At 61.1% G+C, this 11,716-nt stretch overlaps 1 protein-coding gene across 1 annotated transcript; it reads left to right on the top strand.

Moving 5' to 3' along the window:
- Positions 1 to 683: 683 nt before the first annotated feature.
- Positions 684 to 11,216, top strand: RAVER1 (ribonucleoprotein, PTB binding 1). The gene is made up of 16 exons (XM_054183475.1): positions 684 to 918; positions 2,017 to 2,083; positions 2,784 to 3,253; positions 4,987 to 5,178; positions 5,741 to 5,870; positions 5,961 to 6,061; positions 6,470 to 6,556; positions 7,191 to 7,305; positions 7,434 to 7,693; positions 9,352 to 9,445; positions 9,589 to 9,735; positions 9,851 to 9,861; positions 10,262 to 10,342; positions 10,512 to 10,643; positions 10,753 to 10,836; positions 10,943 to 11,216. The coding sequence occupies exons 1-16, from the start codon at positions 700 to 702 to the stop codon at positions 11,087 to 11,089; spliced, it is 2,337 nt and encodes a 778-aa protein (XP_054039450.1). The 5' UTR covers positions 684 to 699; the 3' UTR covers positions 11,090 to 11,216.
- The last annotated feature ends 500 nt before the right edge of the window (positions 11,217 to 11,716 follow it).

Genomic DNA, 11,716 nt, shown 5'->3' with positions numbered 1-11,716 from the left:
GGGGGTCCCTATAGGGCTGGGGGGGGGCAGTCATGCCCTATAGGGGGAGCGGGAGGGTGTTGGGGGATTGTCTCGGGGTCCCTATAGGGCTGCGGGGGGGGTCATGCCCTATAGGGGGAGGGGGGGGGTGTCCCTATAGGGTGAGGGGGGGTGTCTCAGGGTCCCTATAGGGTGTGTGTGGGGGTCAGGGTCCCTATAGGGGATGGGGGAGTGTCCCTATAGGGTGGGGGGGGGGTGTGTCAGAGGACACTATGGGATGAGGGGGGGGGGGTCAGGGTCCCTGTAGGGGATGGGGGGTATCCCTATAGGGTGGGGGGGGGCGTGAGGGGTCCCTATAGCGCCCAATGGGAGGGGTCAGGGTCCCCTATAGAACGGGAAGGGCCAGGGCCCCTATAGGGTGCGGGGGGGGGGGTCAAGGGTGAGGGGGCGGGGCCCCGGCGACGCAACCAATCGGGAGTGGCAGCTCGCAGGGCTCGTCCGCCCGCACCCAATCAGGAGGCGGGATGCTAATAAGCGGCGCCTCCGTCCAATAGAAGGCCGCGGTGCTGCCGGCTTGTTTTTTTCGCTCTGCCCAATCAGCGCCCGCCATGCTACCGCGGGGGCGGGGCGGGCGGGCGGGCCAATGGGGCGGCGGCGTCTTGGCGCCGCTCTACCCGCCGCCCGCCGCTCGATGGTCCCAGGAGGCGGCGGGAACCCAAGATGGCGGCGGCGCTGTCGGTGGCGGGCGCCGTGAGGGCCCCGAGCCCGGCGCTGCCGGCGGCGGCGGGCCCAGGACCGGGGCCGGGCCGGGCCCCCGAAGAGGAGCTGCCGGTGCTGGAGCCCGCCGAGGTGCGGAGCCGCCTGGAGCGCAGCGCCCGCCAGTTCCGTAACCGCCGCAAGGTGCTGATCCGCGGGCTGCCGGCGGACGTCAGCAACCAGGTGCGGCGGAACGGGAAAGGGACTGGGGGGAGCTGAGGGGGAACCGGGGGGGGGGGGGGGACCGGGAACGGGGGAGGGGGGTCTGAGGGGAGACCGGGACCGGGACGGAGGGAGCTGAGGGAAGACCGGGACTGGAACCGGGATGAGACCGGCAACGGGGTGGAGTTGAGAGGGGCCCGGGCCCGGAACGAGACCGGGAGTAGACCGGGAACGGGGCGGGGCTGAGGGGAGACCGGGACCGGGGAGGGCGTTGAGAGGGCCCCGGGATGAGGCAGGGGCTGAGGGGAGACCGGGCGGGTGTTGTGGAAGGGCCTGGGGGTATTGGACCCCCCCCCCCTCCCCGGGGTGGGGTGTAGCTGGGCCCAGTACCGGTGAGGAAGCGGGATAACGGGCAGTGTGGGACCGAGGGGGGGCATCCCCAAATCCTCTTTTTCGGGGCTTCCTGACCCCCCCTAAATCCTGCCCCTGGGGGGGGGGGGGGGGGGGGGGGGCTTTAACAGCTCCCTGGGGAGGAAGAGGGGAGTCACCCCCACCCCCTGTGTCACCCATCAAACCCGGCTCTGACAAAGACCCAGCACCGCTTAACGAGCCCCCCCCCCCGCAAAAGCCTCAGCGTTCCCGCTGCCCGCTTTTTAATTCCTCTTTCCTCTCCCCGTAAACCGGAGTTAATTATTGTTAATTATCGCCCCGGGGGTGTCAGGGAGGCCAAAGGTCTGTAAATCATTTCAGGGGAGGGCAAAGTCATCAGGAACTGGTTTGTAGATGTTTGTCTGGGAGGAGGAGCAGCTTCCTGATAGGATAAACACCCTCAGGGTGGCAAATTGGGGACAAGGGAGGTGACGCTGCGAGGGAGGGAGGGTGACATCGGGGAGAAGGGGTGGCTTTAGCATACGCTGAGCCCCGGGGGAGCGTCTTTGCTTTGAATCAAGACCTTTCCCGCTCCTAAATCCAGGAAAAAACGGAGGTATTTTGTGGGGAACCCGTAAGAATTCAGGGATTTGCTGGAATTTCTCCCTAAGAGTTGATTCTTTTGTTATTATTATTTTATATTTTTTTTAATTTGAATTATTTTTATGGAAAACGCGGCTGCTTATCCAGGAAGTCCACGATCTGCTGAGCGACTACGAGCTGAAATACTGCTTTGTGGACAAATACAAAGGGACTGGTGAGTAAGCTGCTCTGGCGCCGAGCGCCCGGCTCCGGTGAACGCTCTCTCCCGGCCCCCAAATCCAGCACCGCCACCGGATTCAGCCCCCCCCCCAACACCCCCGCCCCGGTGCCGCGTGCGGTAGCTTTTCTGCTGCGGGAGAAGCAACACCTTATTCCGCGGTGATTCCCCACCCGTCCCTGCTTTGACAGCGGGTGGAAAATTCACGGTTTACACCCCCCCCCGCCACGAGACTTTGAGTTGTGGGGTGGGATTTACGTTGCTTTTCCGAAGCGAGGGGGTTCAATCCGGCCCTTCTTGGGGTCTGTGCCTGCTGGTGTTATCCCCCCCCTGACTCAAAACCAGTTCATGGGGGTAGAAAATGCTGGGGCGGGGGGGACACGTTACTCCAACTGGGGGGGGGTGAGTGTGGCTGTGACTTGGGACACTGTTCCCGGTGTGTCCCCAGAGCTCGGGGACATGTTGCCTTGTGCGAGGCTTCACCGAGGATGGTGTGGTTTCTCCGGCTGGCGCTCGCCGAGTCCTTACCCGGAACGGTGGCCGGAGGGGTGAATTTTACACCCCCGCCGACTCCGATTGCTCGGGGTTTAACTCCGCGCCTCGCCAGCCTTCACCTTTTGGGGTAAAAAAGAAAAAAAAAAAAAAAAGGAAAAGAAAGGGCCAAACCTCACCTTTCCCTCCCGGTTCCCTTCCGCAGCGTTTGTCACTTTGCTCAATGGGGAACAAGCGGAATCGGCCATCAAAAAATTCCACCTGAGCAAACTGCGGGAGAAAGAGATTTCGGTGCAGCTGCAACCCACGGACGCTCTCCTCTGCATCGCCAACCTCCCCCAGCTCTACACCCAGCAACAATTCGAAGAGCTGGTCCGTCCTTTCGGCAACCTGGAACGTTGTTTCCTGGTTTACAGCGAGAAAACGGGACACTCGAAAGGTTACGGCTTCGTGGAATATATGAAAAAGGATTCGGCGGCCAGAGCCAAGTCGGATTTGTTGGGGAAGCAGTTGGGGACGAGGACTCTCTACGTCCACTGGATGGACGTCAACCAGTTGACGTTGGAGCTTCTCCATTCCAAGTGCTTGTGCGTCGACAAGCTGCCCCACAACTACACCGACCTCGAGGAGCTGCGGCAGGTCTTTTCCGCCGCCTGCCCCCCCACTTTCTGCCAGGTGAGAGAAGAGGAAAAGGGGGGGATTTTTTTTTTTTTGGGGGGGGGGGGGGGGGGGGCATTTGAGGTGTTTTTTTCTTGGGGTGCGGCCTCTCGTTGAACTCCCGGGGAGACCCAAGCCAGCGGCACCCTCGTTATCGGGCAGCGGGGAAATGATTCTGGCCTGGGAATCCGGCCATGGAACTCGGAAAGGCTTTTCGTCTGTGGGATCGTGTTTATGGGAGCAATTTGGGGAGGAGGAAAGGGGAATAGCAAGATTTAAGGTTTTTAATTAATTTTTAATTAGCTTAAAGTTTTTAGTTAAAAACAATGTCAACGGGGGGAAGGATGTCAGGACTTTCCTTTTCAACTGAAAGAGCCGGGGGAGAGAAAAATTATTACCCAAGACAATTTTCTAATTAAAAAAAATACGCAAAAACCATTGAAAAAGCTATAAAATAATTAAGAAATTGAAAATAGTGGTACCTCTGGTCTGAGAAGAGGTCGCGGCACCTGCAAAAGAATATGAGAAAGGGTTTAATCAAGGGTTTAATAATTAAAATACGGGTCGTTTGTATTTAAAACTGGAAAGAAATCCGAAAATCACGGGTCCTTCAGCGCCTTTTGTTCATGGGGCGCCTGGGTCCTTCCACACTTTGGCGGGGGGGGGAATGCTGCTGGGCACCTGACGCAGTAAAATCGCTTTGCGGTCCGGCTGTTTCTAATAGAAAATCAAATTCCCCGTTTATGTGAATAAATTTTCATTTATTCCCAAAGTGATTTAATTCAAGAACTTCTGCCGGAGCAGCCAGAGGGAACTATTGTGCGTTGGGGAGAGCGCGGAGACCAAAAAATGCTCCCCGACGAGTAGAAATCTGTGGGAATCTGCAGGAAAGTCTGTGATTTGGCTCTTAAAAACCTGAAGTGGTTTGATTTTTGTCTGCTGCGGCGTCATCGCTTTAATTCTCTGAATTTAACTGAGCCCCTCGCAACCACAAAACCGCTTTGATTTATGATGCCGATAAGACAAGCTGGGGGGGTGAAGGGCTGGAGAGCAGCCCCGAGGAGAAAGATTTGGGGGTGTTGGGGGGAGAAAAAGCTCAACACGAGCCAGCACGGTGCACTGGTAGCCCGGAAAGCCACCGGCAACCTGGGCTGCATTCCCAACAGGGCGAGAGGGGGGGATTCTGCCCCTTTGCCTCCGGCCCTGGGGCCATGGGAAGGACGCGGAGCTGCGGGAGCGGGGCCGGAGGAGGCCCCGGAGATGCTGGGAGGGCTGGAGCCCCTCTGCTGTGGGGCCGGGCTGAGCTGGGGGGGTTCAGCCTGGAGAAGAGAAGGCTCCGGGGAGACCTTGGAGCCCCTTCCAGTCCCTAAAGGGTCTCCGGGAAAGCCGGGAAGGGACTCTGGATCAGGGAGGGTAGCCGTGGGACGAGGGGGGATGGGTTTAAACTGAAAAAGGGGAGATTTTGGTTAGATATTAGAAGAAATTCTTCACTCTGAGGGTGGTGAGATGCCGGAACAGAGAAGCTGTGGCTGCCCCATCCCTGGAGGGGTCCAAGGCCAGGTTGGCCGGGGCTTTGGGCTACCTGGGCTAGTGAGAGATGGCCCTGCCCAGGGCAGGGGGTGGCACTGGGTGGTCTTTAAGGTCCCTCCCATCCCAAACCAGTCTGTGTTTCTCTCGCTTGTTTTCTCTACAGCATCCGGGTGATCCCTCGTGGCACTAACCCTCCTTTTTCCATCCCTCTCTCTTCCCAGTTGGCCTACGGGCAGGACGGGCAACTGAAAGGCTTTGCTGTCCTGGAATACGAGTCGGCGGCGATGGCCGAGATGGTCCAACAGGCCACCGATGGTTTGCCGCTCGCCGGGAATCACGTCCGAGTCTCCTTCTGCGCTCCCGGCCCTCCCGGCCGCAGCATGTTGGCCGCCCTGATAGCCGCGCAGGCGACGGTGAGGCTTCCTCCTCCTCCTCTTCCTCCTCCTCCTCATTCCTTCCTCTCCCAGCTTGCCGTCACCACGACGGCATTCCCAAGGTCACATATCCAGCCTGGACCAGGCTGTTGCGAAGCAGCTGGCACATTTCCCATCGGATTCCCTACGGAGCGGCCGTCTGTTGCCTGGAGCTCCTTCTTCTGGGTGTCTCTACCAGGCTCCCATCGCACGGCACAAATTCCCCCCCACCACGTTTCCATGTGTTGCCGCAAAATTCCGAGCAGGAATGTCGGTTGTTGCCAAAAATCCAGCGACCACTCGGCGGGGAGAGCTTTTCCAGGCGGGATCGCAGATGGCGTAGCTGCCAGCGGCGATGGCCTCAGTGCAAGGCTGGCTTGGTCGATTCCTCCCTTTCCTACAACGAGATATTTAGGAATGGTTTTACTGGGAACTGGATTTTTGGGAGCTGGAATCTCGCTGCTTTGGGGAGTAAAAGGCAAATTCAGGGTGGCACCTTGTGGGGAAAGCCTAGAAGTTGTTTATTTTGCTTTTAACATGCTTTTTTTGGGGGGGTTTTAAGGCGCTGAATCGTGGGAAAGGGCTTCTCCCCGAGCCGAATATCCTCCAAATTCTCAACAGCCTGGGAAATCCCGCTTCCCTCCAGCTGCTGCTCAACCCCCTGCTCCATGGAGCTGTCGGAGGCAAACAGGGTAAGGCCCAACGCCGCGCGGAGGCCGGCGGCAGGGGTTTGTCCTCGCTGCTGCAGGCGCTTCCTCTGGTGTTTTTTTTCCCCTTCCCAGGAATCCTCGGCGCCGCTCCCTCCGTGCCGCTGGTCGCCAACCCGGCTCTTTCCACGGCTCTGCTCCAACTGGCCCTGCAGAACCAAACCCAAGCGCAGCAGGTAGGAGGGAATTTCCCCGCCCTGTGCCGGCTTTTTTACACCGATGCCGCTCTCGTGCCGGAATTTTTACGCTGCCGCGAGAAGCCAGTCTGCTTTTAGATCAGGGGCCTGATCCGCTTTTAAATCCAGGGGTTTCCAAACCCGGCAGCGAGCTGGTGCCGCCGCTATTTTCCGCGTCCTCTTCTCTCCGCCTCACGCGTTTTCTCCCCGAAACCCTTGAGAGGGGAGCACAGAGAGGCTTAAATCTCCCTGCCGCGCTTCTCGCTCTCTCCGCGCCTCTCGAAACTGCCCCGCGCTTGGTTTTCTCCTCTTTTTTTTCCTCTTTTTTTTTTTTTTTTGAGTGATTTTTCTATCTTTTTTTTTTTTTTCTTTTTTTTTGGCTCTTTCTCGCTCTGCTTTCTGCCCCAGAAGGCATTGCTTGGCAACTCCCTGTTACTGCAGAACCAGGCCTGGACCCAGCTGCTGCAGAACAAGGAGAACCAAACCCTCTTCCATGTGAGCGGTAGGAGGCAGCCGGCGCGTTACCGTGCTGTGTGTGTGGTTGGGGAGGGGGGGCTCCCCCCACCCCGCCATCCGACGCCTTCCCCGCGTCCTCTTCCCCCTCTTTGAAAACCGAGGGTGACACCAGTCAACCCGGTGCCGCCGGAGTCGCTCCTTGCGGGGGGAACCCGATCGTTGCTCCCATTTGGGGCCCCGCGGCGGTTCCTCTCCAGCCTCGTTGTCTCTCTCCATCCCGCTCCGGGTGAGAAAAGGGGAGCCCTTTTCCCCCCCCCACCCCCCCAATTTTTCCTGGGCTCTCCTTCAACTTGCCACCCCGGCAAACCGTTTCGGCACAGTGTCGGCTCCTTGGTTTTGGGCCAAACGGGCCCTTTTTGAACCCAAAAAAATCGGTGCTGAACCATCCCTCCCCCCCCAGCCCTGCCCCCGCTGCGTTATTTCTGCTTAAAGACGGATGAAATTCTCCGGGTGCCCGCGGCGTGTTTTTCACCGAGCTTTTAGCCGCCATCTCTTGCCGCTTCCGTTCCCCCTCCATCCTGCCGGCGCTGGGGTTTATCCGCCGCCTCCGGGACTCCGGATTCACGGCGGATCCGTCGGGAATCCGCCGGCGTTAACCTCCCGCTGTCTTTAGCAGAAACCGGGGATCCTGGGCGACTCGCCGCTGAGCTCCCTGCCCCACGGCGCCCTGGCTTTGGCCAACGCTCCGGCGCAGCCCCCCAGCCAGCTCCTGGGAGAGCTTTCCTCCGGTAAGAGCCGGCATCACGGAATGTCGAGAGCCCACCGTGGCTTTTTTCGGCAGAGAACTGGGCGGGGGGAGTTCACCGTGCTTTGGGGCGCGCCGCCGGTGCCACCCGTATCCTTCTGTCTTCCCCAGGTGGCCCCTTGCCCGGTGAGATGGCTCAGGGTCACGTAAAATCACCGATTTTGCCTTCTGGAAATGTACCGCTGGCTTCTTTCCTTGCTCCGGTGGGAGTAGACCGGGAAAATGCCGTGTTGGGGACTCAAGTGCCTCAGCTCACCCCTCCCGCCGTCACCCCCCCGGCCCTGCAGGGTCTCACCACCTCCCTCCTGGGCTCCGTCATCAGCGGCCTCCAAAAACCAAAGCAGGGCGAGAACGGCCCCCCCGCCTCCGGGGTAAGGTCCCCTGGCGCCGGGACAAGCCTGTGACACCTCGGGGCGGCCGGGGGGGGGAGTTGGGGGGGGGTGTCTGCGCTGTCACCAAATGTTCTCCAGTGGGGTTTGGATGCCCGAGCCCCTCGGGGAGTCACCTGAGCCACTCAAACCCCTCCAGGAGCCACCCGAGACCCCAGGGGAGCGACCGGAGACACTGGACCACCCCAGGGAGCCACTTAAGCCCCTTGAGAAGCCCCCTGAGCCCCCTGGGGAGCCACCTGAGCCCCCCAGGGAGCCATATGAGCCCCCTGAGTCCCCCATGGAGCCATTTAAGCCCCTCGAGGAGCCACCTGAGGCCCCTTGGGGAGCGATTGGAGCCCCCTGAGCCCCCCTTGAGGAGCCACTGGAGCTCCCCAGGGAGCGGCCGGAGCCACCTGACCCCCCCTGGGAGCCACTTAAGCCCCTCAAGGAGCCCCTTGGGGAGCGACTGGAGCCCCCTGAGCCCCCCAGGGAGCCACTTAAGCCCCTCAAGGAGCCCCTTGGGGAGCGACTGGAGCCCCCTGAGCCCCCCAGGGAGCCACTTCAGCCCCTCAAGGAGCCCCCTGAACCCCTGGGGAGCGACTGGAGCCCCCCAAGCCCCCCGGGGAGCCATTTGAGCCCCTCAAGGAGCCCCCTGAACCCCTGGGGAGTGACTGGAGCCACTTAAGCCCCTCGAGGAGCCCCCTGGGGAGCGACTGGAGCCCCCCAAGCCCCCCAGGGAGCCGTTTAAGCCCCTCAAGGAGCCCCCTGAACCCCTGGGGAGTGACTGGAGCCCCCTGAGCCCCCCAGGGAGCCACTTAAGACCCTCAAGGAGCCCCCCGAGCCCCCCAGGGAGCCACTTAAGCCCCTCGAGGAGCCCCCTGGGGAGCGACTGGAGCCCCCCAAGCCCCCCAGGGAGCCACTTAAGCCCCTCACGGAGCCCCCTGAACCCCTGGGGAGCGACTGGAGCCCCCCAAGCCCCCCGGGGAGCCATTTGAGCCCCTCAAGGAGCCCCCTGAACCCCTGGGGAGTGACTGGAGCCCCCCAAGCCCCCCAGGGAGCCACTTAAGCCCCTCGAGGAGCCCCCTGGGGAGCGACTGGAGCCCCCCAAGCCCCCCAGGGAGCCGTTTAAGCCCCTCAAGGAGCCCCCTGAACCCCTGGGGAGTGACTGGAGCCCCCCGAGCCCCCCAGGGAGCCACTTAAGACCCTCAAGGAGCCCCCCGAGCCCCCCAGGGAGCCACTTAAGCCCCTCGAGGAGCCCCTTGGGGAGCGACTGGAGCCCCCCAAGCCCCCCAGGGAGCCACTTAAGCCCCTCACGGAGCCCCCTGAACCCCTGGGGAGCGACTGGAGCCCCCCAAGCCCCCCGGGGAGCCATTTGAGCCCCTCAAGGAGCCCCCTGAACCCCTGGGGAGTGACTGGAGCCCCCCAAGCCCCCCAGCGAGCCACTTAAGCCCCTCGAGGAGCCCCCTGGGGAGCGACTGGAGCCCCCCAAGCCCCCCAGGGAGCCGTTTAAGCCCCTCAAGGAGCCCCCTGAACCCCTGGGGAGTGACTGGAGCCCCCTGAGCCCCCCAGGGAGCCACTTAAGCCCCTCAAGGAGCCCCCTGAGCCCCCCAGGGAGCCCCCTGAACCACCCCACCCCCCCCCCAATATTTCTCCCGCAGGTCTCGCTCCTGGGGGAGCCCCCCAAAGACTTCAAAATTCCTCTCAACCCCTACCTGAACCTGCACAGCCTCCTGCCGGCGAACAGCCTGGGAGGTGAGAACCCCCCCTTGCCCCCCCTACACCCCATTTCGCACCCCCCTCCTGCCCCCCCCCAGCCCCGTGGGGCTGGAGACAAAAAACGAGGAGAAAGGGGTGGATTTCTCCCCCCCGGCCCCGACAAATTTCTGCCTTTTCAGGTGCTGCCGGCAAAGGGTTTAACCTGAAAAGCGGGGTTTTGGGGGAGCGTGGCCAACCCCCCCCGCGTCTCCCAGCCCCCCCTGGCCGACCCCCTTCTGCCCGCGCCCGGCCTGGCCGGGGACGCCTACGCCTTCGACTACCAGCCGGTTGGTGCTGGGGGGGCTTTCTTGGGGGGGGCTAGAAGGGTTTTTGGGGGGGCTAGAAGGTTTTTGGGGGGGCTAGAAGGGTTTTTTGGGGACTAATAGGTTTGGGGGGGGCTAGAAGGGTGTTTGGTGGGGGCTAGAAGGGGTTTTGGGGGGGTTAGGAGGCCTGGGGGCTTAGAATGTTTTTTTGGGGGGGTTGGAATTTTTTGGGGGGGGTTAGAAGGTTTCTGAGGAGGTTAGAAGGGTTTGGGGGGGGAGGTTGAAGGTGCTTTTTGGGGGGGGTTAAGAAGGGGGTTTTGGGGGGGCTTTGAAAGTTTATTTGGGGGGGTTAGAGGGGTTTGGGGGTGTTAGTTGTTTTTTTCGGGGTGTTAGAAGGGTTTAGGGGGTGTTAGAGGGGTTTTTGGGGGGGTACAGGGTGTTTTGGGGGTTGGGGAGGGTATTGGGGGGGTTAGAAGGTTTGGGGGGGGGGGGGGGGGTTGGAGGGGTTTTTTCCCCTCTGACACCCCCCCCCGCCTTTGTCTCTGGGAAGGATCTGGGCTCCCGGCTTTTCCCCCCTCCCCGAGACCAGGCTGGCCCCGTCCTGGGGGGCTTCGGGCCCAGCAGGCACAAGGTAAAAAGCCCCCCCCCCCGCCTTGTTGGGGGGGGGGGGGGAAATGGGTAAGGCTGGGGGGGGGAAATAGGTAAGTGGAGGGGGAAGGGTAAGGGGGGGGAATGGGTAATTGGGTGGGGGGGGAAAGGGTAAAGGGGGGGGGTCCCTGATTGTCCCCTTCCCCTTCCAGCTCTCTTCATCTCCGGGCTTCGAGCGGGGGGGGGGTTTGGCCCCCCCCTTGCCCCCCTTTTACTCAGGATCCCCCAGTTCCTACTTCACCAGTGGCCTTCAAGCTGGGCTCAAGCAGAGTCACCTCAACAAGGTGAGCCCCCCCCCCCCGCCCCCCCCACCTCCGTATCCCCAAATTTTGGGGGCCTCCCCAAGCTTTGGGGACCCCCCCTTTTTATTTCCGCCCCCCCCCTCCCCCCCAGGCCGTCGGGATGCCACCGTCGGGCTCCGCCGACGCCGTCCTCGCCTTGGCACCCCCCAGCCACTCGCACAACTCCCACTCAAAGGTAAGACACCCCCCCCCCCCAAAATCCCCCTGATTCACCCCCAAAAAAAAAAAACAACCCTTTTTTTTTATATTTTTTTTTTTTAAATTATTTTTTTTTCTTCCAGACCCCCCTGGGGGGGCAAAAAAGAGCCTTCTCCCACCTCCTGCCCTCCCCGGAGCCCAGCCCCGAAGGCTGCTACGTGGGGCAACACTCCCAGGGCCTGGGGGGCCACTACGCCGACTCCTACCTGAAGCGCAAGAGGATATTTTAACGGCCCCCCCCTCAAAAAAAAAAAAAAAAAAAATCCCCCCTCCCCCCCCTGTAAATCTTGTACAAACGTGGGTTGTTTGGTTTTTTTTAATTTTTTTAAATGTTTTGTCCTTTTTTTTTTTGGCGGGGGGGGGCGCGGGGATTTTTGAAGGGTTTTAAAGTGATATGAATGACTTGACACCCCCCCACCCCCGAGGATGGGGCGGGGGGGTGTGTGGGGTGTGTCTCTCTCTGCATTCCCCCCTCACCCCCCCCAGGGGCCGTAAGGGGGTCACTGAGAGCCCCCCCCTTTCCTTCCCCAGTTCCCCCCCCCTTCTTTTTTCCCCAGTTTCCCCCTCCTTTTTTTTTCCCCAGTGCCCCCCCCCTCTCCCAGAGCAGTAACTGGGAGCTGCGTGTGCGTGTCCCCCCCACGCCCCCCCCCCCCCAGAACACGCGCTCCCTGCCTTAAACCACTGCCTGGGGGGAGAAAGTGGGACCCTACCCCCTGGCCTTGCCCCCCCCCCCCATTTCACCCGGGGGGGGGGGGGCGGCTGTTTGTGTTTTATTTCGTTTTTAAAGACTGGAGCTGAGATTTTACACTTTTTTGGGGGTAAAAGTTGCCTTTTTACTTTAATGCTCGTTTTTATTG

The sequence above is a fragment of the Rissa tridactyla genome, chromosome 25 (assembly GCF_028500815.1).
Source record: "Rissa tridactyla isolate bRisTri1 chromosome 25, bRisTri1.patW.cur.20221130, whole genome shotgun sequence".
NCBI classification, from domain to species: domain Eukaryota; kingdom Metazoa; phylum Chordata; class Aves; order Charadriiformes; family Laridae; genus Rissa; species Rissa tridactyla.
Note: the sequence above shows the minus strand (reverse complement) of the source record. Positions and strands in the feature narration are given on the sequence as shown.

What these genes read in the sequence shown, in the direction of transcription:
- RAVER1 (XM_054183475.1), top strand. Translation starts at nt 700, where the DNA reads ATGGCGGCGGCGCTGTCGGTGGCGGGCGCCGTGAGGGCCCCGAGCCCG. An exon ending in ACGGCCCCCCCGCCTCCGGG is followed by an intron (nt 7,694 to 9,351) that starts GTAAGGTCCCCT and finishes TTTCTCCCGCAG; the next exon opens with GTCTCGCTCCTGGGGGAGCC. An exon ending in TCGGGCCCAGCAGGCACAAG is followed by an intron (nt 10,343 to 10,511) that starts GTAAAAAGCCCC and finishes TTCCCCTTCCAG; the next exon opens with CTCTCTTCATCTCCGGGCTT.